The sequence below is a fragment of the Lepidochelys kempii genome, chromosome 3 (assembly GCF_965140285.1).
Source record: "Lepidochelys kempii isolate rLepKem1 chromosome 3, rLepKem1.hap1, whole genome shotgun sequence".
In the NCBI taxonomy this organism is placed as follows: domain Eukaryota; kingdom Metazoa; phylum Chordata; order Testudines; family Cheloniidae; genus Lepidochelys; species Lepidochelys kempii.
Window position 1 is genome coordinate 135,333,824 of NC_136382.1, and position 26,619 is coordinate 135,360,442.

The window sequence follows — 26,619 nt, forward strand, 5'->3', positions numbered from 1 at the left end:
CTTTGAAATTGGAGTCTTATGGAGAAGTTGTTCTCTATTATCATTCACAATTGTAAATAATTGGTTTTTAGGGCACCTAGAGCTTTTTCTATTGGCATATTTTATTGTTATTTAAATAACAAGTTGAATAACAATGGAAGTTGACACAGTTAAGGGGCAAACTGCCTCTTAGAGCCCTTCTAGTCCTTCTCAAGTATACCCTCAAGTGACAGGCCCTGTGTCTTGTACCTCACTCTAGATGGAACCAGTGGTGAGCTGGAGCTAGTTCGCACTGGTTCGCTAGAACCGGTTGTTAAATTTAGAAGCCCTTTTAGAACAGGGTGTTCCGCGAGGGACAACTGGTTCTAAAAGGGCTTCTAAATTTAACCCGCCAAAAGTGGTGCCTTAGGCGCCGACTCCATGGGTGCTCCAGAGCACCCACCAGCAGCTCCCCGCCGCACCCCTGGCCCCAGCTCACCTCCACTCCGCCTCCTCCCCTGAACGTGCCGCCCCGTTCTGCTTCTCCGCCTCCCAGGCTTCCAGCGAATCAGCTGTTCACGCGGGAAGCCGAGGTAGGCTGAGAAACAAGCAGCGGCTTCCTGCTCAGGCCCAGGTGAGCTCGGCCGGAGGTGAGGTGAGCTGGGGCCGGGCAAGGGGTGGGGAGCTGCCAGTGGGTGCTCTGTACCCACCAATTTTCCCCGTGGGTGCTCCAGCCCCGGAGCACCCAGGGAGTCGGCGCCTAAGGCGCCACTTTTGATGTGACCAGTGGGGGAACAGCTGCTCCCCATGCTCCCCCCCAGCTACGCTTCCCTTTCCCTAGGAGCCAGAGGGACCTGCCGGATGCTTCCTGGGAGCTGCCCCAGGTAAGCACCGCCAGGACTCCCCACCTCGTCCCCCCCGCAGGTGCCTCTAGCTCTTAGGATAGGGTGAGCACCCACTATGGTGGCCCACGAGACCCTCCTGCCTGGTTCTGGGCGCAGTCAGGGGACAGGGGAGGGGGTGGATGGGGCAGGGGTACTGGGGGGGGCGTCAAGGAACGCGGGGGGGTTGGATGGGGCAGGAGTCCCGGGGTGTGGGGGTGGGCAACGACCCTCTCATAGGGTGAGGAGGGAACCTGTTAAGATTTTGGCAGCTCATCACTGGATGGAACCATACAACCAACTACTCTGGGATTTGGTCTCTGAGCATCAGTGCACCTCTCCCAACTGTAGAAATGAAATAGGCCCAACTGCAGTTGATGCCTGTAAGCTCTTTCACTCCTGGCACCCAGGAGCTGATTAAAGTGACTCAAGAACACATCTTCAAAATACAGGGTTTTTTATTCCTCCCCCAATGGTACAAAGCACACAGATTAAAGGGTAAAAACAATAAAAGGCATATACACGTGGGTCTTACTTACACCCTAATCTTTCCTTGTCAGATTTTTAAGTTTCCCTCACTCCAGCCAACCTCCATCTCCAGCTGAAAATAACAAACTGTCTTGCTTGCAGCAGGCTCTTTCTCTTTGTGTGTGTCCCCTTGCCAGCCTGTCAGCTCTTCCTGTCATTTCCTGGGCAGTTTTCTGGCCACTCACACAACCCTCATCCTTTTCTATATCCCGGGTCCTGTAATGTCTTAGTGTTCCCTTTTCTCTCCCTCTTCCTAGCCTTGGCAAAACAGCTATGTCACCAGGTTTGGGGCTGAGGAGTCGCTATTCATGATAATAAACCTGACTATTGTGTTTTCCTTGGGATGCCCTTATCTAGGCCGTTATTATACCTTTCCTACTTGGTTCCTTTAACCTTTTGATTTAACTCCATAGCAAGTAGCCCATCATATCTACACACATAAAGGCATGAATCATAGTCACAAAAAATATGAGATGAGATATTTCCCCCAGTTAGTTACACAATAAACAAATGTTACCACATTACACTTCAAGAAGTGTGAAAACTTTCTTTGTCTTACCATTCTCAATGCTATGCTAGTTTCAAACTATGAAGAATACATCAGATTCTCATTAAAAAATATTATGTAGGTGTGGTGGCCCCACCCCCCTGTGAGAGTGGGCAAAGACAGGCCAGAAAGGCTGCGTAAAGCGGCAGCCAATCAAGGAGGGCCTGTTAGAGAGCCAATCAGGGTTGGGCAAGAGGTGGCCAATCAGGGCTGGGCTCAGCCCTATATAAAGGCTGCCCATGAGAGGAGTAGTCAGTCTCTCCCAGACCTCCAGCAGGGAAGGTCAGGGGAGCATAAGAGAGCTCCAGCCTGTTACCTGCCGGGCTGTGGGCCCTGATCAGAAGGGCCTAGAGGGGAAGTGACCCAAGGACAGCGGACAGATGAGGGGAGAGAAGGAGGGTATGGAGGCTGTTGCTAGAGGGTCCCTGGGTCAGGACCCAGAGTAGTGGGCGGGCCTGGGTCCCCCCTTCCCTCTTATCTCGCACCTGGCTGTGGGAAGTGGCCATAACGGACTGCACCAGACCCCTGAGGGAAGGGGTTAGACTTTAGGGGTGTGGTTGGCCACTGTGACAGGGGCAAACCAGGAGACTGCTGTTAACACCCCCACAACCCCAGAATGGGGTGAGCATGGACTAAGGGGCACTGCTGGAGGGCAGTGTCCTGAAGAGGACACTGCCAAGCGGGGAGCAATGCAGGTTCAGATGCCAGCGGAAGGCGTGAGATGGATTGGACACCACCAGTACAGGGCGCTCCACATGGACTGAGCAAATTCCCAGAGTCACCAGCAGGAGGCGCTGCAGTGGTGAGTCCCAACCCCATCACAGTAGGTCAGACTGAACTCACTGCAGCTGATGAAGCCCCCCCACCTTCAAACCAAAAAGCAAACGCACATCTGTCTGTTACTGTGATAGACGTTGCATATTTACCCAACACAGAATGATGGGCATGGACAGAATTAAAACCCTAGCTCAGAACAAGAGAACAGCACTGTGGCATAATTCTAAGGCTATGTCTACGCTACAAATTACTTTGGCGTAATTTACCTTGTTTAGGGGGGTGAATAATCCACAACCCTGAGCAACGTAAATTACACTAACCTAAGCACTGATGTAGACAGTGCTATGTCAGTGGGAGAGCTTCTCCCACTGACATAGTTACCACTGCTCATGGAGGCAGGAGTTATTAAGTCAACGGAAGAGCTCGCTCCTGTCGGCCTAGAGCATCTTGACCAGAAGTGCAGCTGCACCGCTGTAAATGATGTACACTAGAACCTCAGAGTTATGACTGACTGGTCAACCACATCCTTCCTTTGAAACCAGAAGTATTCAATCAGGCAGCAGCAGAAACAAAACAAAAAAGCTAGTAACGTACAGTACTGTGTTAAAGGTGAACAACTAAAACAAAAGAAGGGAAAGTTTAAAAAAAGATCTGACAAGATAAGAAAACTATCTGTGCTTGTTTCATTAAAATTAAGATGGTTAAAAGCAGCATTTTTCTTCTGCATAGTAAAGTTGTATTAAGTCAGTGTTGAATTGCAAACTTCTGAAAGAACAATCATAACGTTTTGTTCAGAGTTATGAAGAACCTCCATTCCTGAGGGGTTGATAACTCTGAGGTTCTACTGTAGCTTAGACATAGCCTAAGTGCTGAAGAAAGTGGAGGTGCAATTTTAACTTCAAGTGTAAAGGAATACTATCATGAACCAATTTGTAGAACTGCAGAGTAAACCCCCAATGACAGTGAGGGAACTGAAAATCAGTGATTTTTTGGCTAAACACCAAGTGCTCAGATACCTGAAAAGAAAACGGACTAGCAAAATGAAAAGTAGGAGAGGTTACCTTAATTAGATTTCTGCAAATCAGATACAATAATCTGGACTGATGGACATTCTTGTTCAGACAGCAGGGAGGTAGATTAACCTATATAATAATCTTGGCCAAAATTTTCAAATCTGGATTCCCAAAGTTAGGTTCCGAACCCCATATTTAATATATATAAGCAGCCCGATGTTCAGAAGTACTGAGCATCTACAAATCACTAAAATTCAACAGGAACAGCAGATGCTCATCATCTTTGAAAATTAGGCGACTTATAGTTAAATCCATATTTAGGTATTTAGGAGCTTAATGTTTGGCACATACACTTGGAATTTTTAGTGAGAGCATCTGAGCACCTTAACAAAGGCACAGTAAAAATGCCCAGTTCACAACATTTGAGCAACATGCTCAATTGAGTATAGCACAGAAAGCATTCTGCTCAGCAGGAAAATTCTTTCTCAAACAGCTCTTTCATAATTTAACATGTTCACATATATTGGTCCATCTGCTTGTCTGTCTTTTCACACAGTCTTGTGTAATAAGCAGAAAAATGTCTGACTTAACACTGTAATTGTTTAGAAAGTATGTGTATATTTTAGAAGTAATTAGTCTGTAGGCTAGACCATCAAACAAATATGAAAAGATTTCTGATTTGTGGAGGGACAAACATTTCTTCAAAGTAACAGGTGACAAGAGGCTATAATTTACCTAAAACAACAGTACACAGATGTATCTCAGATTTCAAATTTATTAGCTATTACAACACTTGCAAATTAACATGGTCACTTGCATCAGCTCCCATTAAAGTGTAATTATGTGAGAAGATACAAATCATGATGTGTGTCATGCACTATACCGCAGTATCTTTCTTCAATCAATGCTTACAGAGAAAGCTAAGAAAAGTATTTATAGCAAAAATAATTCAACTTATAAAGCAGTATCACTATTGAACCCCATTATGCAAAAAATAAATATGAAATGTCAATTTTGATGGCAACTTTTAGTTTGGAGAAGTCACTCCTCAAATCTTATTTCTGGGTGTAAAGGAATGAACTAGATTTTGTGGATTATATTTTGCATAGTCACCATTTTAGCAGCATTAATATATTTAGCCTTTGAAAGTCTGAGGCACTAATTAAACTGATGAAATTGGGATGAAAGACATTGTTTTGATTATTTTTAAATATAAACACTGTGGAATTAAGATGTATTCATTTTGACAGCAATCACTTACCTCACTTTCAGCAAAATGTCTCTCTCCTTTCAGGCAAAGAGAAGAGCGTCTAAGAGTCTTCTCATCCCCATCATCAAATACTGTCACCAGGGGAAAAAAGGAAAGGCAAATTATTAGTTAATAAACTGAAAAAAATACTTGCCCTGTATTTTCCTGCTACAGAAATATCCTTTGCTCAGTTCCCTGAATATTTTTCCTGTATAAAATCCAGTACTCTCTGGGACAGGGCTTTGAGAACCACCATTTCTGAACATGACATACCCAACCCCAGTTTCGTCACTAAGAGGGAGCACCAAACTAGATGGTAACTGTACTTTTCTATAGTTCTAGAAGTGTTTCAGGGAACTAGAGGATTGAGATCACCTATTATTCCAGGGAACTTGTGTAGTTAGGCTGTAACCCCAAACCCCACAACATATGTGTTTCCACAAGCTGATTACAACAGGAGAAAACTCTCCATGGTAAGCTCCGAATTTGGTAGGTACCTGCATTATGGATCCTGGGCAGTTGGGCTCTGTATACTGTGTTTATTTTGCCTAATATATTTATCTCCTCCCCAACCCCTGGCTCAGGGCATCCTAATAATAGAGAGCATCTTCCTTTTCTTTTGTTAAGCCATTTAACATCATGAAGTCCCCACAAGAGGTATGTCTTATCTGGCCAAAAAGCGTGTGTGATCTATAGAAAGCAGATGCTAGCTCTGCCACACTTGCATATTCTTCTCCTTTACCTCAGTGGGAAACCTTCAAAATACGCCAGCAAGGCAACCTTTCCAGCCTTCTATCAGACAGAAGTACAGTAGTGTAGTGCATTTAAAAGAACTATCCTGAAACTGAAAACTTCAAAGGAAACCAAGAGGTCAAGGTTTCAGAGAAAGTCACTGAAATGCAAATCAGCTATTCCAAGATCTTAGAGAAAGGAGAACTTGCCCAGCAGCAGGCTTTTTCTTGAACATGTAGAACTCTATGCAAAAGCTCTAGACACCAAATAAGTCAGGTGCCTGTACATACACAAATGATGTTACAAAGATCAGAAGTGTCAAGGGCATGACTTAGTCCTTGTCCATACACCAGTAATACTGCTTTAACCATATATGGGTATCGTTAACATGTAAAATGGTAACAACCCCACACCTCAGAGTGGACTCTTATCAGTATATAAAAGGTGCCTTATACCAGTGGTTCTCAACCCATTTCTTTCTGAGCCCCCCCCCCCCCCCCCCCGCCCCCCAACATGCTATAAAAACTCCACGGCCCACCTGTGCCAAAACAAGTGTTTTTCTGCATATAAAAGTCAGGGCTGATGTTAAGGGGTAGCAAGAAGAGCAGTTGCCCGGGCGACCAAGCCACAGGGTGCCCCGCAAAACTAAGTTGCTCAGGCTTCTACTTTAGCCCCAGGTGGCAGGGATCAGGGCCCCTGGCTTCAGTGCTGCATGGCAGGGCTTAGGCTTTCTGCCCTGAGCCCCAGCGAGTCTAACACTGGTCCTGCTTGGCAGACCCCCTGAAACCTGTTTGTGGCCCCCTAGGGGGCCCCAGGCCCCTGGTTGAGAACCACTGCTGTATACTACTATAGCAAAGGGAATAACCCATACTGGTAAAAGGCACCTTTGTTATAATAGTAATATAAACTGGACCCAAGCTAGGGATTGTACTGATTATTTTGGTAGGAAAGAATCATACACCCACATCAAAACCTGAGTGTAGGCAAGGCCTTAGCCCCACAAAAGCAAGGAAGGTTGACATGCCTTTAAACTGCTCTCCACTTGTGCCTTTAAACTGCTCTCCACTTGTGCCTAGGTATTGTAGACCATACAGTTTTCAAGCAGCTCCCAAATGCATGATGCTATAAAGACTTTGAGCCACAAACTGAATGAATCTCCAAGGTGTAACAATTTGCTGTATAACTGCTACGGTGTTTACCATTTGCCAAGTGAAGCTTTCGGCAGAGGAATTTGTGAGCAAGGTCACTCTCTGAATTAGTGATGTCACCCAGTACTTCAAGATGGCTGGGTGCTAATGTAAACTTAGACAAACTTGCTGAACAAGGAAACTGATCATTATGGAGTCTGACAGGAATGCCTAGCTCTAAACCAGACTTTCCTCAGATCCACAGATACCAATATATCCAAAGTTCTTTTCAGTCCTGCTTCTATTCACCCACCTGATAAAGTATATTCCTAATCTTCTGCTGCTAAGAATGTCATTTCACTCCAGAACTGTATTAGACACGATGAAGTTGCAGCTGTGATACCAATTTTCACTGATCCCACAAGATGGGTATCATCTAATCTGGTAAGCACAGTATCTTCAATCACATCTCCAGGTCAGCTCTCTCCTCCCTTCTTTACTTCCACCTTCCCTTTCTTTCTCAGGCTCAATCTTTGACAGCTGCATATGTCACTTTGAATCTCAAATTGCAACTCCTTGCACCAGCTGCCTCCACTATTTAGCCTGTATCTATTTCTACATCACTTACTTTGGCAAACTGCTGATTTCATGCATTTGTCACATCACATTTTACAATTCTATCCAAATTTCAGGCTATTTGGAACTTAGAAGTATACTTTTTTTATTTACATGTCCATACACTATTGCTTCACCACCTCACATGCTCACTAATTCCCATGTCTACTTCTACATTGCTTATGAAAACCTCTTCTTCATGGCCACACCCTTCTCTATTATTCTGCCTCTTCCCACCCCTTCATTCTATTTTGGCTTCTGTTCTGTCCATGTCTCTCCCTCATCCTACTTTCTTATTCTATCAGATAATTTCTTTGTAGTAATACCTACCTGGAAAAGCATACTCATCTCACAAAATTTCAATGTCTTTTAAAAGAGAAATAATGGTTACCTACCATTCGTAGTTGTTATTCTTCGAGATGTGTTGCTCATGTCCATTCCATTGTAGCTGTATACGTGCCCACTTGCAGTCATCAGAGATTTTTCCCTTAGCGGTATCCGTTGGGTCGGCTGTGTCAGCACTCCTTGAGTGCCCCGCCCATAAGCTGATATATAGGCACTGCCGACCCTAAGCCCTCTCAGTTCCTTCTTGCCAGCAACTCCGACAGAGGGGTAGGAGGACGAGTAATGGAACGGACATGAGCAACACATCTCGAAGAACAAAAACTACGAATGGTAGGTAACCGTTTTTAATTCTTCGAGTGCTTGTTCATGTTGATTCCATTCTAGATATATCAGAATGTAACCTGAGGACATTACTTTGAGCACCCAATGGCCCGTGGTCAGCTAATACCAGGACAACCGGAAGGGGTGAAGGCAGCTGAGGAAAGAGTGGGAGGTGACTGGGGCATCGTCCTTGAGCGCACCCTCAAAATGACTGCTTCTGAAAGACCCAAGCTGAGCAAATGAATGGGAAGATGACAGGTGTCGCTGCTTACCCCCTGGTCTCTATCCTTCCTCCTGTAGGTGCCCAGCCAGTGGGTACCCCTGGACCTAGACTGCGGAGGCAGAGGAGTTGGAGGGAGGAATGGCTTCCTGGCCTGGTGAGGAGTATGGAGGCACAAGGAGTGGAGGGTGGCACGGGAGTGTTTAAGGCCATGGAGTCTCAAGTCTGTGAGCTCGGAGAAAAGACCTGTTCTCTCAAATGGGAGGTCCTGTATAGTGGCCTGCATCTCCTGGGATAACCTGGAGGACTGCAACCAGGAGGTACGTCTCATGGCCACCGCATAGGCAAGCACCCTGGCCACTGAGTCAGTAGCGTCCCAGTCCATCTGAAGGGCCCCCCTGGGCACAGCTGTGCCTTCGTCCACCAAAGCAGCAAACTCCTGGGCTCGATCCCACAGAAGGTCCGCCTTGAATTTGCTACGGGAGTCCTACAGGTTAAAATTGTACCTGCCTAACAGGGCCTGTTAGACACCTGAAATTGTAGGCTTGCCGTCAAATAAATCTTTCTGCCAAATGCCAGTCTCTTGGCATCTTTGTTTTTCAGCGTACCACTGACTTGGCCCTGCCTGTCCCTTTCACTAATAGCGGTCAATATCAACTAGTAATGCCTCTGGAGAGTGTGTATACAGATATTTAAACCCTTTTAGAGGGACATAATACTTTTTTCCTGCCTTCTTAGAAGTAGGCGGAATTGAAGACTGGGTCTGCTACAGCGATCTAGCAATCTTAAGGACTCCTGGGTGGATGGGCAGTGCGACCCAGGCCGGAGTGGCGGTGGATATAAATTTAAAGAGGTCATCGGACTCCTCTGGGACCTCCTCAATTTTTAAGTTAAAGTTGGTAGCCACCCTCTTAAGGAGAACCTGGTGCTCCTTAAAGTCATCGGGGGGGGCTGCCCATTTGGGAGGGACCCGCCACTGCTTTGTCCAGAGATGACGAGTGCACCACTGGGGGAGGGACGGGTTCCCCTTCCTTCTCCTTAGGTGCTGGAATCCCTATGTGCTGCCCCCCGTGTTGGATTCAGTACCGTGTTCCGACTCTGGTGCCTGCGGCGGTTTGACCAAGGCAGTCAGGGAGGACTGGTGGGAATACAGGACCGGCATTATGGGCACGGCCACGAGTTCCAGTGTGGCCATTGAGCGGACCACTGTCCCTGCTGCCATGCCGTCACTGCAGGTGCTGCGTCAGCTTCACAGTTTGGTGACAAATCACCCCTCCTTGGCGAGGAGCTGAACTCCCAGTCTGAGGCTGACCATCGCCCTTATGGCGACCAGGGCAGAGCCATCGAGGCCTGAGTCTGCCAACTGACCCTGGTTGGTGACTGGCGAGGTAAGGATGAGGATCGGTGCCTGCCTGACGAGTGGAACCGAGGGGATGGAGACCGGTGCTGCGACCAGAAGCGATCTCGTCCCAGTGGGGACCAACTTCTTGGAGACCATCTGGGCAAGGGTCACTTGCACAGTGGTGATCTTTGGCGGGCAGCTCACGGGTACTGGTGGTGGGGGACTGGTGCTTCAACTCCAGTGTCCCATGTGTTGTAAGGGAAGAGCGTGGCGTCGGGGACCTGGGTCTTCTGACCAGAGACTGGGAATGTGGTGCAGGGGTCCTAGGCTGCGGAGACGGGGATCTAAGCCTGTGGTCCGGGGACAGAGGGTGCTCCACTGCCCTATGGGGCAGTCCCATGACCGGTTTGCCCTTAGGCATTGGGGCCTTAGCCGAGTCTAGCACCTGGTATGGTGTCAGCCTGCTTATTCTTTAACCACTGGGGCCGCTTCAGGCAATGAGGGCCTTAGGTCTCCTTCTGCTCCCGGGAGTCGAAGGCGGATCCCTGGCCAGTCTCGGGGGTCTGACCTCAGCAGTGTCCTCATGAAGCCTAGGGGCAGGCACATGACCTGACACACGTCCTTTTCCTTCCGGTGCCGGGGTGCTCTTCCTCTTTTGCCACTTCTTCGGCACCAATGAGGGGGAACGGTGTCTGACGGAGCCAGTGCTGGAGGTGCGCTCTGCACCAATGCCAAGCTGCTCATTGTGGGATCAGAGTGGGAGGGCTCTGCAGGACAAAGCGCAGTCTCCATAAGGAGTGCCCTCAAGCAGATATCCCATTCCTTCTGGGTCTAGGGTGAAGTTCTTACAGATTCTGCACTTGTCCTTTCTATGGGACTCTCCCAAGCACTTCAGACAACTGTCGTGGGGGTCACTAATAGGCATCTGCCTGTTATATGACGAGCATGATTTGAAACCAGGAGAGCGGGGCATGCCCCACTCCGGGGTGAAGTCCTAGCTGGGACGCTAACTACCGAACTACTTCACACTTAAAGGCTAACTACGTATCTAAACTATATACCGGGGTGGCCAAACTTATGGACCCTCCGAGCTGCATACGACAATCTTCAGAAGTTTGAGAGCTGGAGCATACCTGCCGGGGCTTCTGCCTCGCAGGAGGAACCTGCCGGAGCTCAGGGCTTCAGCCTTGCTCCTGCTGAAGTCCCAAGCCCCGGCACATGTTCTCTGTGGGGCTGAGGCCCCGAGACCTCCCTCCCCACTGGGCAGAAGCCCTACCCGAATATAAGGCAGAGGTCCCAAGCTCCCCCGACAAGTCTGATAGGTGGAGAATGAGGGGTAAGCATGGGGGGCTCCACGAGCAGTACTTTAATTGCAAAAGAGCTGCATGTGGCTCGCAAGTCACAGTTTGGCCACCCCTGCTATATACAAAGAAGCCAGAAAATGGGCTGTTGAAGACCCGCTAATGCTCTTGCGATGGGAAAGACAAGGTGCTCCAACCAACCGTCACAGGAGGTAAGAAGGAGCTGAGCGGGGGTAGGAACAGCGGCCCCTATATACCAGCGCTTGGGCGCAGCACTCGAGGGGGTGCCACTGCCGACCCTACGGATACCACTAAGGCAAAACTCTCCAACGACTTTGCACATAAGCGCGCACATACCTAGAATGGAATGGACATGACAAGCACTTGAACTATCACTCTGCTCAGAACTCACTTAGCACATGCTTCCTGAAGTCAGTTCTCCTCTGCCAGTTCTCCAGCATCAGTTTACAATTAGCAACCCTTAATAATAAATGGTCACAATTGCTAATATTTTTTTTTACCCATAATTGCAGCTAATGATGTGCATGAATGTATTTTCAATCTTGTTTTATATTATGCGCCCGTGTGTAACAAATCAGTCTACCAATTTAGAGGTCATGGAGTCCAAAATAAGCTTCATTTAGATTAGCCAAAAACATGGTCCATGCACAAGATCCCCACACCAACATTAGCCTATGTGATGGGAGAGACTACCTGTCAAAGGCAGCCTTCACCTTAAAAAACTGCCAATCAGGGGGAGTCAGTCTCCCCCTAATCTCTTTGTGTTATGGAGCTCAGGGTGGGAGAGGACAAGTTTCTCAGTAGAAATAAATAATAATAATAAAAAAAATTTAAAAACCCTTAATTGGTACTTTCTATTTGCCTATATTAGGGCTGTGTTAAGGAGAGTATTGGTTCCTGAGACCTGAAAAACTAGTTTTACATGTACTCTACCCTTCTACCTCTCATTTACTGGTTGACGTGCCATGGAAACAGCACTGAAAAGCCAGTGCCATCTGAACTGGGCATACGAAAAGCAAGCTTTGCTAGCGCATTTGGATTAAGTCATCAGAAAAAATGTTTTAGGACTTGATTAGATAATGGAAAAATTAAAGTAAAAATCAACATTGTTATGTGCTTGTTTAAAGGAGCTATGATAGCTTTTATCTTTGTTCTAAACTAGGGGAAAATAAGTACTGTAAACTGTTACTGAAGTTGTTGTAACACTTAAAAGCACCATGAATTATTTCTAACTACTGTCAAAAGCAGGTACATGCTACAATATAGCATATTAGATATTCTAGAGTCCAGACCAATAGTTCTCAAACGAGGACCTAATGAACCACATCTAAAACTAAAGTATTTGGTGTACAACCGTCACAATTTATCAGCATAGTTAGATTGGATTCTATTCTGATTAAACCAACCTATATGTACCACAGTTTGAAGACTGCTTTTTTAGACTAATAAAACACATATCTTGTTAGGAAACTCATTTTTTAGAGTGAATCTCTTTTAAATATAAGACAACTCAACTTTGAATAACTTTGTCTACTGGTCTAGTATTTACTTATTTGCTATTTAAAAGTACTCAAGTATGTAATTTTCTATATGGTGCTAATCCTGTAAAGATTTATGCATGTGCTTAATTTTACACAGTTCCATTGACTTCAAATAGGACTACCTGCAGTACATAAAGCGTGAGCTTAAGCCTGTCCATATGCTAGTATCAAATCATCTTGACAAAAGTGTGCAGCACAGGGAACGCTGTTAAACAACTGCTTCTACAGATACAAAATCTTGTTTTTATTAACTACTTCCCATCGACAATATTCTCTAAATACATTTATAGCCCAAAGGCATTTTCTCAAATTTAAAACAGATCAAGTGTTGATAATCTTTGGACAAGTGGTGATATTTTTCTGATGTGTACTTTCCAGTTTGAGGACATAGTTATCCATTTCTCTTACCTACAGTATACCAACTTGCATCTGTTAATTTGTTGATGACAGCTTCCTGGTAAGTTCCATCTGGATTCTTTACTTCTACAACAGATCCTACCTAAAATAATATAAAAGCTACTTAACTTTTGAGAACTTTCAAACAGACAATTCATCTCAATTAGGACTGAAAAATATTTTAAAATCAGCAAATCTTAATAAGGGTAAGATGCTAAAAATACTTTGCTTAGAACAGGTGCAATCTTGTGTTCCTCAGGTGCACGGAATTTCTAGTTTTGCACAGTTAAATATACTTTACCTTCGCTCAAAATTATATTTGTAAATTTGTTACTTTATTTTTCCAAACCAATCCAGATAACTGAATATGGTTCTTTCTTTGCTGCCAGCAAGTGGGGAATAAGAACTGTTTTGAGTGATGTCATTCTCTTGTATAACAGCTTGCCAGTTCAAACCATCCAGCTGAGTTTTTTCCAAAGCAACAGTGACTAAAATCAGAACCAATCAAACGTCTTAGCTTCAAGCCAAAAAGCCTAACAGTTATGCACTGAATGCTCACATCCCCTTCACCTCCAGAGGAAGGCGGCAATATGAAGATCGAGAGATGGAGAGCACTATAAGCCTATTCTCCCCACTAGTCTTTGCAAAAGACAAATCACGTCAACCATTTTTGCTTTGCAGCTTCCTTCAATACTGTTCCTCTACTACTCATGCCTTCTGTCCACTTTTATTCTTCTCTTTACTATCCTATCTGCTTCTGTGTTTTGTTGAACACAGAGAGGGAGGTGTAGGCCCTATGAGGTAGAGGTAAGAAGTGGTTTTCCTTTCATCAAACAACACTTCATTGGAAGATCTGAGCCAGTAGGATCTTCTTAAAAAAAAAAAAAAGCTGTCACTAAATATTTCCAGAGGAAGATTATCTGAATTGGTATTTGAAACCTAAAATCCATATAAACCGGCTTACACTGAAATATTAAAGTTGAAAGAATGTGACTAATGTGTATTTTATATTTTGACAAATTCCTGTACTTAAACTTTGGCAAGTGGTCATAGTTGTACTTCTTACAAAAGTCCCATCCCTAAAACATAAGTTCATTCTCCCACTACTATACAAGTCTTTACTTCTAGTAAAAATTGAGTAAATTGACTCAGTAAAATAGTCAACAAGATCTATTTCTTTAAATTCCTTGCCTGTAGTGTGGAAGCCCTTAGAGTGTCTTGTTGCACTGTTCAGTTTTTAAAAATTCAACCTATCAATGTGTCATGTTCACCTAGGATTACTGGCCTGGTTCCTCTTGCAAGGTTGGTTACCAGTATGTGATCCTTGGTAAGTTGTTTGATTGTTTGTTTCTGCATCATCTTTAGCCAGAAAGCTGGCTAGTTTGCTGACATCCACCCCCTGAATGATATTTGAAACTTTTTCAATGTTTAAAAACCTTCAAGCCTTGTGACATGCCAATTCTCAATTCTGGCTCTGTATAGATGCACAAAGCTTCAACAAAAGTTAGGGCATAAGCATGTCAGTCTTAGTTCTCGCCTAGTAGCAGGACCCAACCCTATTAAAATTGTGAATAAACATGATTTACTTTCATAATCTAGAGAGCATTTAGGGCTGAACTAAACAAAGTTGATATAGATATAGATACTAAAATCTGTAAGGACAGGTTTAAACTACTGCAAATGCCTGTGGATACTAAAATCAATTTAACATTGACTTATCAATTTAACATCTCTTGATTTGGTAGAGAATAAAGTTAAATCAACATAAACAAGGGTTAATTTTTTTAAGAGTGTCCACACAGGCATTTGCACCAGTTTAACAAAAGGAGTCTAAACAGACAAACTCATGCAACTTTGTTTGGATAAGGCTTTTGTAAAACTGGGGAACTAATAAGTGTGGCTCTAGGATTTCTCCAGGGAAACAGGGACATCCCTCATGCTCTTAAAGGAGCCCACATAAAAAAAGAAATTAGGTGTGTGATTTAACAATTACTCCACTTCTGGTAGGAAGGCATCAAAACATCTGCAAGCTGGTCAAAAAAGATTTGTGACCAAGCACTTAAACTGAGGAACCAGCTTTGTTTTCTCCCCTGGAGGCAGGGAAGAAATCTTAAATGAATCAGCTATAACTACTTAATATTCAGGGTGATGGCCAGTTTCTTGTTAACCTTCCCCCTGTGGTTAGCAGGGAATCTGCTAAACAAATGACCTTTATACCTTGTCACTCTACACTGGCAGTGCTGGGTTTCGCTCTTTGCAATGGGCAATGGAACAGGCTTATGTCATAGCAGGACTATGTTCAGACCACCCACATTTTTCCATATCATACCCTACATATTTAAAAACTCTTTAAATTCTCATTCCTATAGAAAGACACTGATTCTATCCTATAGAAAGATACTGGCTAATCAGTATTCCCAAAAAGGAAAAAAGTGTAACCTTAGATAGGCATAACTATCAACACATTTTAATAAATGACTGAATGAATTCTACTGAAATTCAAAAAATGTATTACCTTTAATGGGCCCTTTATGTGGTCATCCTGAACTTCCACTGTTGAAGAATCATGTCTAAATGTTACCTAGAAAATATAATTCAACTAACAATCACTTGATACAGTTGAACAGCGCAAGTACATAAAAGCGTAAGCACTCCTTTTTCTCCAATTTTCACCTTGTATTCAACCAGTCTCCTGTAGCTGTTCAATTTCCTGAAGCTCTGTCACTCAGATATTTTTTACAAGATAACTTTAAACACTTCCAAGAAGTTATTTTGCAAGTGACCTTGGTGCAAAGAAACACCGTAAAAAAAATAAAACTTTGCATGAAGATTTTAACTGGTGCAATCTAAAATGGTTGATCAGTGAAATAAAAGGATAAAGTCAACATATTTAGACCCAAAACATAGTCCTTAAAGCAATGGTTCTATTTAAATTTATAACTTTAAAAAAATAGCTTCAGATTGTACTCCTGGCCTCAGTTTATGATTTTACAATCTCACTTTTGTTTTGTTTCTCTCCCCACTGTTGAGTGAAAGATACATGTAAAACAGAGGAAACTATGTGGGGACGTGGTAAAAGTGGCTATAGACAACATGCTTTATGCACAAGCTGAACAGAATTCTCTAGCCTCTCAGGTGGTGATCTTAAGTGTTACTTGGAACAGTCAGGCTTTGTCTACACTGCCACTTAAAAAAGCACCTCCCCCCCCCCCCCCCCCCCGAAAGACAAAAGTTTTGCCGCCAGGAGTGCTTTCTTGTTGACAACACAAACCCCGCTCGTAGGGGGTGGAAGCACGTGCCCACGAACAGCGTTTACACTGCCCAACTTTTAAGCTAAAAGCTGTGTAGTGAAGACAAAGCCGAGGTAAACTTTCGGAGGGGTGTTAAGTTGTCATTGTCCCTTTAAAGGTAAATACCATGCAATCTTGGAGGACTGTTTGGGTGTATGGCAACAATGTTTTATTCTATGCATGCATTCATATGTTGCTCAGGGGAAAAATACTTAGGTAAGCTAGAGTTAATTTCTTTTTTGGTGGGTAGGGAATCATGAGTAGTGCAGTTTTCTTAACTGCAAACACTAAAACATTTAAATAGACTTTATGAAGCACAGAAATGTATAGTTCAGGTGAATCAAACTACTTTGCATTCTGCCTCTTCATGCTGAGTGTCACTGGTCTGGCACCTTGACACTAAGCACCCCTGTATTCAGACCATACATACACTTGTAATAATCTTTATACAGAATATGCCTTGAGGTATCATTTAAAAACTAATAACTCACTGATCATTAATATTCTTGTGTAATGTATATACGCTGTGGGTATTAAGAGTTATGAATAAGGCTGCAAGTTTGTCCTGGAAGTCATGGAAGTCACCCCTCCTTGGCGAGGAGTTGAACTCCCAGGCCGAGGCCGACCACTGCCCTTACAGTGACCAGGGTGGAGCCGTCGAGGCCTGAGTCTGCCGATGACCCTGGTCGGCGACCGAGGGGATGGAGACCAGGAGGCGCTGAGCCAGGTAAGGAGCCAGCCGGCCCTGCCAACCTCTCCCCTCAGCACCAGGAGGGGTTCCGGTCAGCGTGCCGACCCCCGCCTCCCCTCACCACCTGGGCTGCCCTCCCCCAGCATACGCAGTGCCTCCAGGCAGACCCCACCCCCAAGTTTTAGTCAGGGGTATATAGTAATAGTCATGGACAGGTCACGGGCCGTGAATTTTTGTTTACTGCCCGTGACTTTTACTAAAAATACCTGTGACTAAAACGTAGCCTTAGTTATGAATATATACTAGGGTTATGACTGAAGTGTGTTTTTAAACCAGTCATGCCAGGAGGAGTTGGTAAACAGGTGTGAACTAGACAAAGAAATGTGTTTTCCCCACCTGGGAGTTACTTCCAAAGTACTTTGAAAGACCATGAGAATGTATTTACATATTGCCTAAACAGACCCATCAAGCAAACAAGGGATGGAGGCAAACTTCATACTAACAAATGGGGGAGGAGATAGCATTGTGTCTACAACCAGCTGGAGAGAAAGAAGTTTGGTCTCGGTTTTACCTTTCAAAGAATATGTTGTAAAGATTTACTAGTCTATACAGCCAGGGGATGAACCTCAACTGATGAACAACTAAATCAGCAGACTATACACTTTTTATAATACAGAAATATTGTATACAGAGTGAGGTCTTTTCTCAGAGCCTATGGCGTGCTAATGATTAATACCGTGAATTATATGTATTAACACCATACAAAGAATTATGGATATTCACTGATATTAGGTTGCACAGTCTTCCAGATAGGAGAGAAGGCAGCTATTTACCTGTCTCCTACATAAATTAAGAATGGTGGCATTAAACAATGGAAGCTCCATTTATCTGCAGGGCATGGGAAACCCACAGGAGGGAAAAAACAGCATGAGATCATCCTGCCTCTTGAAAAAAACTCATTGAACTTTGGAAGATAAGTAGGGTGGATAAAAATCAATGATTTTTATTAAAAAATAAAAAAAAGTCGGATTTTTTTTTAATTTAAATCAGATTTTTTGCATAAAATGCTTTTTGAGGAAAAAATCTTTCTAAAGATAGTTGTAATTAAGATACATTGTAGCTCAAAGGTATCTCATCATGGAATAGGGATTATAAATTCTAATTCTATAGTATGAGACAATATATTCATATAATGTTTAAGACAATTTTTGTAAATGAGTTCTAATAGTTCATGGCTTAGGGACCCAATCTTATTGGGTTCCAGGGGCTTCTGTATAGATTATTTAGGTTAATCTATCTACCCGATGAGACTCAGTGCTCGGTCTAGAAGATACCATCAAAGATGCTTAGTTTTGCAGTTCTCAAACTGTGGATTTGTGTCTCCAGAGATAATATGCTTGTTAACAGCAAAAACATTTTAAAATGAATAATATATAAAAGTGAGAAATAACAGACCTCAACCCTATTGTCCCTCTGCAAATTTGTGTACACAAAGTCAATCCCTTACCTCTCTTTAAAAGTGCAAAGTTTCAAAAAGTGCAATGAATAGAAGATTATTGGGGGTGGAACAGATCTGGACAAGGAGAAGAAGTCTGGAGATAAATGTGAGAAGGCAATAGAAACAAAAGTGAAACTGTTTAAGCAGCACATTCCAGAAGTCTTGAGGTCTTTCTGAGTGTAGCCTTCATTGATTTGAGATCTACCATACCACTCTCTCACTAGAAGGGAAAACCTATAATGGCAGCAGGCTGTAAAAGAGACCCAGTTTGGGAATATTTTAATGAAGTTCCTCTACCTGTGGGTAAAACAGGCATGCATGCAAAATGCAAACAGTGCAACAAAGAAATGTAAGGCCTGGTTGCCCGAATGAAACAACATCATGAGAAGCGTGCCTTCTCAGGAGGAAGCTGCATTGAAGATGATGAAAGGAACATGTCTGAACATGCGGGATCTTCAAGTTCGTAAACTTTTTTATTTCATACTTTTCTTAAGGACTGCCTGTCTTCCTTCTGGACTATTCTTGAATTCTCAAGTTTGAGCAAAAAATATAGTTGTTACTCTATGGTACTATCATTTTAGATACAGTTGTGATAAAAAAAAATAGCTGAAATAGGCAGATCTTCCTTTTACAATTTCACCTTTAAAGTAATAGTACTGAGTGTCAGTGAATGCAATGAGTAATACTAAATGAGCAGTATGGTGGTAATAATTAAATAACTGCATTGACTTATTTTGTTTAGCAGAATCCATTGTCAACATACAGGATTCTGAAGACTATCCACCTTCAAGATCACCATCATTTTCTACAGTTTCAGAGTTTATCTGCCAATGAATAGTGTTTCTGTCACATCTTATAGTCACATAGCCACAGTATATCACCTGTAGCAAAAAGAAAAAAAAATCTCGATCATCCAGAAACAACCATAGATATAAGAACCAGCAGATTACAAAAAGAGGTAACTGATGAAAAAATTGCCCCGTTTGTTTCTGCAGTAAGCTCTCCTTTCCATATGATTGAGAACCCACACTTCATTAACATGGTTCAGTCATTAAGACCAGGATACAGTCCACCCAACAGAACAGATGTCACAAGCAAATTGCTGGATAAAGTGTATGAAAGAGAAATTGTGCAGTGTGCAAAAGGTCTAAAGGATGAAATTGTTAACCTGAGTCTTGATGGGTGGAGCAATGTCCACAATGATCCTGTTGTATGTGCTTGTGTGACAACAGAAGAAGGGAATGTCTTCCTTACAGAAATCATCGATACATCAGGAAATGCACATACAGCAGAATACTTACAAGTAGCAGCAGTAAAAGCTATAACAAACTGTGGAAAAAAATTCAAATGTCTAGTATACAGCTTGGTCACAGACAATGCTGCAAATGTATCCAAGATGAGAAGAAATTATTTAGAAGAGAGTGAAGAGAGTCCCAAGCTAATAACATACGGTTGCAGTGCTCATTTGTTGCTTCTCCTAGCTAAAGATTTCAGTGTTCCAGAAACAAAGGCTAATGTTGTTCAAATTGCAAAATACTTCCGTAACTACCACTTTGCAGCAGCTGCTCTGAAAAAAGTGGAAGGAACCAAGCTAACTCTCCCACAAGACGTGTGATGAAACTCAGTAGTGGACTGTTTTGAGCACTATATTAAGAACTGGCCTAATCTGATGACAGTTAGTGCCATTTATTTTTTCACGATTTTGTTCACAGTCACAGCTGAAGCTCTCAACATTGGGCTTAAGAGAAATGTTGAACACATATTGAGTACCCTGAAGCCTATTTCTGTAGTCTTGAACAAAATGCAGGGAAATAGCTGTTTTATTGCTCATGCTGTTGAAATCTGGAAGGAACTGAGTGAGATCTTAAAAAGAGCAATGAGCAATGACAGTTAAATTACAAGCATTAAAAAAATGAATTGGACAAGCACTATCTCCAGCTCATTTTCTTGCAAATATTCTCAATACTCAGTACCATGGTCAAACCTTAACTGCTGAAGACGAGGAGTTGGCTATGACATGGACATCCATAAATCATCCCTCCATGTCGCCAACTATAATAAACCTCAGCCCTAAGGGTGAACCATTCAAGAAATATATGTTTGCTGATGATGATTTAAAGAAAGGCACACCAGTGAACTGGTGGAAGTCACTTAAGCACTTGTATTTAGAGACTGTTGAAGTGATAATCTCACTTTTAACAGCAGTAGCTTCTTCTGCCGGTATAGAAAGAATATTTTCTTCCTTTGGACTAATTCATTCCAAATTGAGAAATTGTTTAGGTCCTGAAAAAGCAGGAAAGCTTGTTTTTCTTTTCCAGATTATGAACAAACAGGAAAATGAAGGTGAAGACGACTGAGTTAGCTGCAGAAGCCAATATTTTAAGTTTCTCATGTTGACCTGGCTGACATAGTCGATTTTTGGGTTTTGTTTTTTTTTTAAATATTTCATTTAACTATTTTAGTTAAAAACAATTTTAACAAAAACAAACCTGATTTTAAAATACTTGAATGTTTAACTAAATTCAAAATGTATATGCTTGTTTTGTTAAAATATTATGTGTGTGCTGTTGAAGAAAAAAATACAGAATACATAATGTTGTTGTTTTAGTTTAATAAAACAATTTAAATGTCTGTCTGGTGATGTTCTCCTCTTCATACAGCATGGGAAGAAAATCATCCAAATATTAATGATTAACCTGTTGAATTGGAGATCGTTCACCTCCCAATGACTTCATAAATATCTGCTTCAATTACCTTTTGTAAATTAAATAACCAAACAATTATTCATTTTCTGATATAACTGTAAAACTAATCTGAAAAGTTTTCAAAATAAATCACTTTAAAAATGTACAGAGTGTACCTTCTAAAAATGAAGCCTACATCTATCTCTGAGTTGTGAAGAATATGTATTAAGGTTATAACAACCCACAAGAACGCACTTTTATGCCGAAATCCATGATTAAATTGAGTCTTCCGGACTAGTGATTTAATAATGATTTAAATCTATCTGATTTAAATCAAATCCACCCTGAAGTTAAGCAAAGACCAAAGACCATCTTTGGCATCCATTACTAGACAGACACAAGGGAAAGGCACTCTTAGGAACTGAGAAAGATGGGTCCTTCAACCAAAGGGGGGTTGAAGTCTCTGAAACTAAATATAGGTAAGAAACCTGTTTAGGCAAAGATCTTTTCACCTAGGAAGACAAGGGAAGTCAGCCCCTTGTGCTTTTCTGGAACTTCCTGACTGAGAGAAAGTCAGCCATGGCTAGGAAGAAGGGAGACTGGTGAGAGAAGCCATCTTGCACAAAGCCTGTACATCTTGCTGGATTAAGTTTCAGACTTTTAGATGTATATTTTCACATTTTGGGGGTTTTTAATCCTTTCTAACTTTATTCTTTTTACTTGGCATCACTTAACCTATGTCCTGTTGTTAATAAATTTTATTTTTACTATAAACCAACTCAGTGTACTATTTAAATGAAGGGGAGTATTTACCCCAATAAAGTTATTGAGCAGCGATATGCTTTCGTGTCTTCAGAGAAATAATATGGTTTGTTTGTTCCTCTAAAATGTTCGGGAGAGGGTTGGACATTGCAGAGCACATGATTTTGGAGAAATCTGGGTGTAGGGGTGTGTGGGGGTCATCTTGCAGTTGAAGTCAAAGTGGGATTGTAGACAGGCTGCTGATGTCAGAGCTGCTGAACCAGGGCTGTCTGGCACACAGACACTCAAGGTGTGATCTGCATGCCTGTAGGCTGATTGTGAGCATCCCAGGCTGGGAGCTACAGCAGCAAAGCACAGACAGGCACCAAGAGTAGCAACGGCAAGTGGTGATACAACCTCTTAATGGCCTGGATTTACACCCTCAAACTCTGTCACACATACCCACTGCACTTTGTGTAAGATGGAAATATTCTGAAGCAGGTAGCTTTCTTAAAGACTAATTCTTAACCCCATATTTGTAAAACTTGGAGAAACTCAGGTACTATGGCTTCTGTACAAGTATGAATGATAGGATGGATCCTTGTACTTCAACATGCAAGCAGTCTAATTTCAGTTGTGACTGTTTAAGACTGTAGTTCCAGACAAAGCAGGTATCTGGACAGACTGGAAACACCACATTCACCCGGAGGAACTTAAACTGTTGTATCCTACTTACAAAAGGGTAAACGAAGGAAGATAGTCATGAAGTTATCTGTATACATAATACTGTATTTGGGTTTTTTATAATTCAGTGTAGATGTACCAACAATTAATGGTCCAGGAACTTGACATGCAGGAGGCCTTGTGTTTAATGCTAACAAACTAGTTAAAGAAACGACCCCTTGCCAGAGATTTTGGAAGAAAAAAATCTAACTTTTTTTTAAAAATTAAGTTTCTAGCCTTCACTGCTGGGAAGAAAATTACTTGAGCAATGGTGTGTCAAGTCTAACTGAACTAGCTGGAAAAATAGCTCGAAGTATGAACTGCCCTCATTCATCTTAATTAGGCACTAACTAACTTAATTAGGCACTAACTAACAAGATTATTTACATGTCATAACTACTTAAAAAATGATCACTAAAACCTTCAACTAACATGCTTAGCTTTGGGTGCAGCAGTTTATATTGGTGATAGGGTAAAGATGGGAGAACTGGGTAAAACTAAGTTCATGCCCAACCCTATCTTGTGGGAGGGGGGAGGAAATGAGCCACCATCTCCATTCCAAAAGCCTCTGCTTTTTGAACCATGAAACTTCACTGCCTCCTACACCTTTCAGAAGCCCAAACTGCTCCAAATCTCAGCTGTCTCCCACTTCAATATCTATAATACGGTTGCACTGTTACAAAATTCTGTAGCACCCGTAAGAGTTGGGGGAAGTGTAAAAGTGAGACATTCCAAAAATGACTTCAATACCATTAACAAAAAATACTGAACTGATTATTTGCTTTAATATTTAATTCAGTTTACTGAGTTGAATGGAAGTTGATGCAGAAATAATGGTTCTTTGCTAAAAAACTTGAATTATGTTAAGTTCTTGTGCCTTTTATATAGGAATTTTTTTTATACAAGACCTACAACCGCTTCTAGAAATACACGTCTAAGTTAAATGGGGAAGAGAGGAAAAGAGAACAGCTAAAGCTACTTGTTATATAGCAAGTAAGTCATTTCTAGCCCTGAAAAGCCTGTTGCTACCTTCCTACACGAATTATGTAAAATAGACCATGCTGATGACATTTAAACAGAATCTCAAAGCTAAAATTCATGTTATAAAGATAATTTTGATTTCCCTGGTAAGGAAGGTAGAATTGCTTAAAAGGAAGATGACTCCCTTATGTGTGATAGGAGACTGGAAAAGAGGCTACAAACAACTGGGGGTAGGGAAAAATGTGGCAACCAAAAAAAATTCAGAAGCAGTCAGCTAGTGATGAAAAATTCCCATATGGCCAAGTGTCAGCTGAAAATCTTTAAAAATCAAGAGTGTGCCAGAAAGAGTTGAATAACTTTTGGGAAAATTAGGCATCACTGTTAGATTAAAGAACTTTTTAAACTCCTTATTTGTTAAACATCTCAAATTTAAAATAGACTTAGGAACATCACTATTTTACTTTAGTCTATTTTAACTTCTTGCACTGCTGTAGCACTTAAAGGTCCCAAATAGGTACTGGGACTCGACTGTCCTAGGACTGCATAAATGTGTAGTGAAGAGACAATCACTGCCCCAGGAAGCTAACAATCATGGTAGTTCAGACCATAAAGATAAGTTAGTATCATCTATTTATAGTAAGTTTCTAGTCTATTTCACTTTCAGGTTTTTATGCACTAGCCCAGTGTGGTTGAATTGCATGCAGTGAAACCTGTATAAAGCTACCACTCAAAGAAAATATTACTTAGTGGTAGTGGCTATTTATCAAGGCAGGCTGGAAACCTTACAGAAACTGCAAGTCAAGATTTTTATTTTACTTCTAACACAATTCCTGTACTTAATTATATTTAATAGTTTTAAACTCAGTGGTGCTGTTAAAGAAATAACTCAGCAAATGTCATTTAAAAATATGACTACTAGAATGAAAAATATAAGAATCCTTTAAGTTAAAAAAAAAACAAACCAAAATTCAGCCTAGAATGTGATCTGTAACTATGATTCCATTGTGTTAATCACACAAAAACTAATGAGTGGAGTTTAGTCCTTCCCACAGGATCTTAAGGCAATGGTAGTTCAGAGGGTCAGGGCAGTACTCTTCCTTGTACACATGCTATAGGCAGATCTGACCAGAGCATGTGTGCAGGCTTTGGCAGCTCCTCACAGGTTACAGTGTAGTAGATCATTGTTTTGAGGGTTCAAGTGGAGCTACTTTTACATAGTTGCTTATCACATTCACGAGACAGTTGGTGGAGATGGAGTCACTTCAGCCTACTGCATCCTTTGGTCCTGCTATGACTGCACCTGTCACAACTATGCACACCAACATCTCAGATTAACTAAATTATAGTTTATTGCCCCTTGTGTTAAATTCTGCCTCAGCCTATGTGAACCTGACATTATGCATATTAAAATGTCCTTGTAGTTCTTGTATAAAACGGTTTTATTAAGACTAACTGGGGCAGGTGATGGATGTTTTCAGATGTTAATAAAATAAGACAGAGGCAACAAAGATTTATTCTACCACTTTCAGGAGATGCTTCAGGTAATCGTCAGGCCATAAAATCTGTTTTGTGATAACTTTTTATGGAAGGTCTTCATAGCACAGGCTAGTGGGTCTCACTTATATCCCACCCTCACTGCCTTTCCTGTGTCTATCATTTCATAGAGATCAATAAGGTGTAAGTTTACACTTTCCACCCATTGTTTGTTCATACTGAAGGCAGCTTCCTTTTACAGAATGTCTAATCCACTCTGTAAATGCACACTTTTAATAAATAAAGTCAAATTATATTAAATGCTTAGGGACACTGGAGGGCTTTCCTAACAGATTTCACTAAACTGGAGGAGAAATCCTTAAACTGTTCATGTTGCAACAACTTTGTGAACTGTTCTGTTAGCACCATATTTCGTTAAAGTTTTTTTTAAAATACACCCTATATTTTGGATGAGTGTTAGCTGTCTACCATTACAGCAGACACCAGCTGAGAGCCTAAGGCAGTGGCTGTCTATACAGAGGTAAGTCATGCAACTGGAGTCAAACACTTTATAATCCAAGTCAGTAATAGCAGAAAACAATCAAGTGCTCACTACAACAACGATGAAAACTTACTTTGGTGTTTCATTTATTCCAACCATGCAACCCAATGGAGGGATCTAGCAGGGATCAGGAGCACTTTTGGAAAAGCTCAGTACTGTAATATTCTGCTCCTAGATTTCAGCTGAGCTATAGTGGCAAAAACATTTTCTTGAAGATTCATTATTCAATTAAGTGTTTTGTCACAATAGCTCAGATGCAATTTAGCAACAGATAGTATTACAGCACTGAGTTTTCCTTAATTCTTGATCCCTCCTAGCTTTCTCCACTGCGCTTTTCATAGGCATGGATAAGAAAACTTGAGCAGGCGCTTTCCTAGTACAATTAGCCAAACACACAAACTTAGATCATCGATAATAGACTTAACTGCTCAAGACAAGTCCAGAAATTGCCCTCTATACTTCTAGTTGTATTTTAACAATTTTATAAAAGTCTTTAAAAGCTATACTGTGTATTCCCTCTACAACATACATATTGACTGTATCTGCTTTTTACTGATTGCTTCGACTATCAACTGGACAGCTTAGGGATCAGGAAGGAATTCCTGTCCACATATGAATAGCATTTAACAGTTAACTAGATGCTTCATCTGAAGATGGAAGAGGCCTCTCCTTTCTCTGAAGCAGTAGTAGTCTGCTAAATGGCAAAGTCATGTGTTCCTAAAAAGCACTGCCTTAAACCTACCTGTAAATGTCTAAATATGGAAAAATAAATGTAAAATGAACTACATCTCATTATCTTAAGGCTTGTCTATACAAACAGATAGTACATGCCAAGTTGGAATGCAAAAGCATGTCTTTCAAAGTGGAAGTAGATAAAATACATGGGGGACCCTTTAATGAGCATCAGCAGGGTCCACACAGTCCCCTAGGGTCTGGCAAGCTAGTATGAGGCACATTTACTTCCCAAACTTGCCATACACTAACTATTTGCTTAGACAAGTCCCAAGACTATAACTGTACGACCAGCCTGTGGCTTTAGAGGCCACAGTGTGGGAGGCAGGC

At 41.9% G+C, this 26,619-nt stretch overlaps 1 protein-coding gene across 4 annotated transcripts in view; it reads right to left on the reverse strand.

Moving 5' to 3' along the window:
• ARID4B (AT-rich interaction domain 4B) overlaps positions 1 to 26,619 on the reverse strand; it is a 139,914-nt gene that overhangs the window by 77,731 nt on the left and 35,564 nt on the right. For all 4 annotated transcript variants that reach the window (XM_073338149.2, XM_073338148.2, XM_073338147.2 and 1 more), the window contains exons 4-6: positions 15,430 to 15,495; positions 12,927 to 13,017; positions 4,966 to 5,045 (exon numbers count right to left, since the gene is read on the reverse strand). In XM_073338149.2, coding sequence (XP_073194250.1) covers positions 4,966 to 5,045; positions 12,927 to 13,017; positions 15,430 to 15,495 — 237 coding nt within the window. The remainder of the gene's footprint in view (positions 1 to 4,965; positions 5,046 to 12,926; positions 13,018 to 15,429; positions 15,496 to 26,619) is intronic.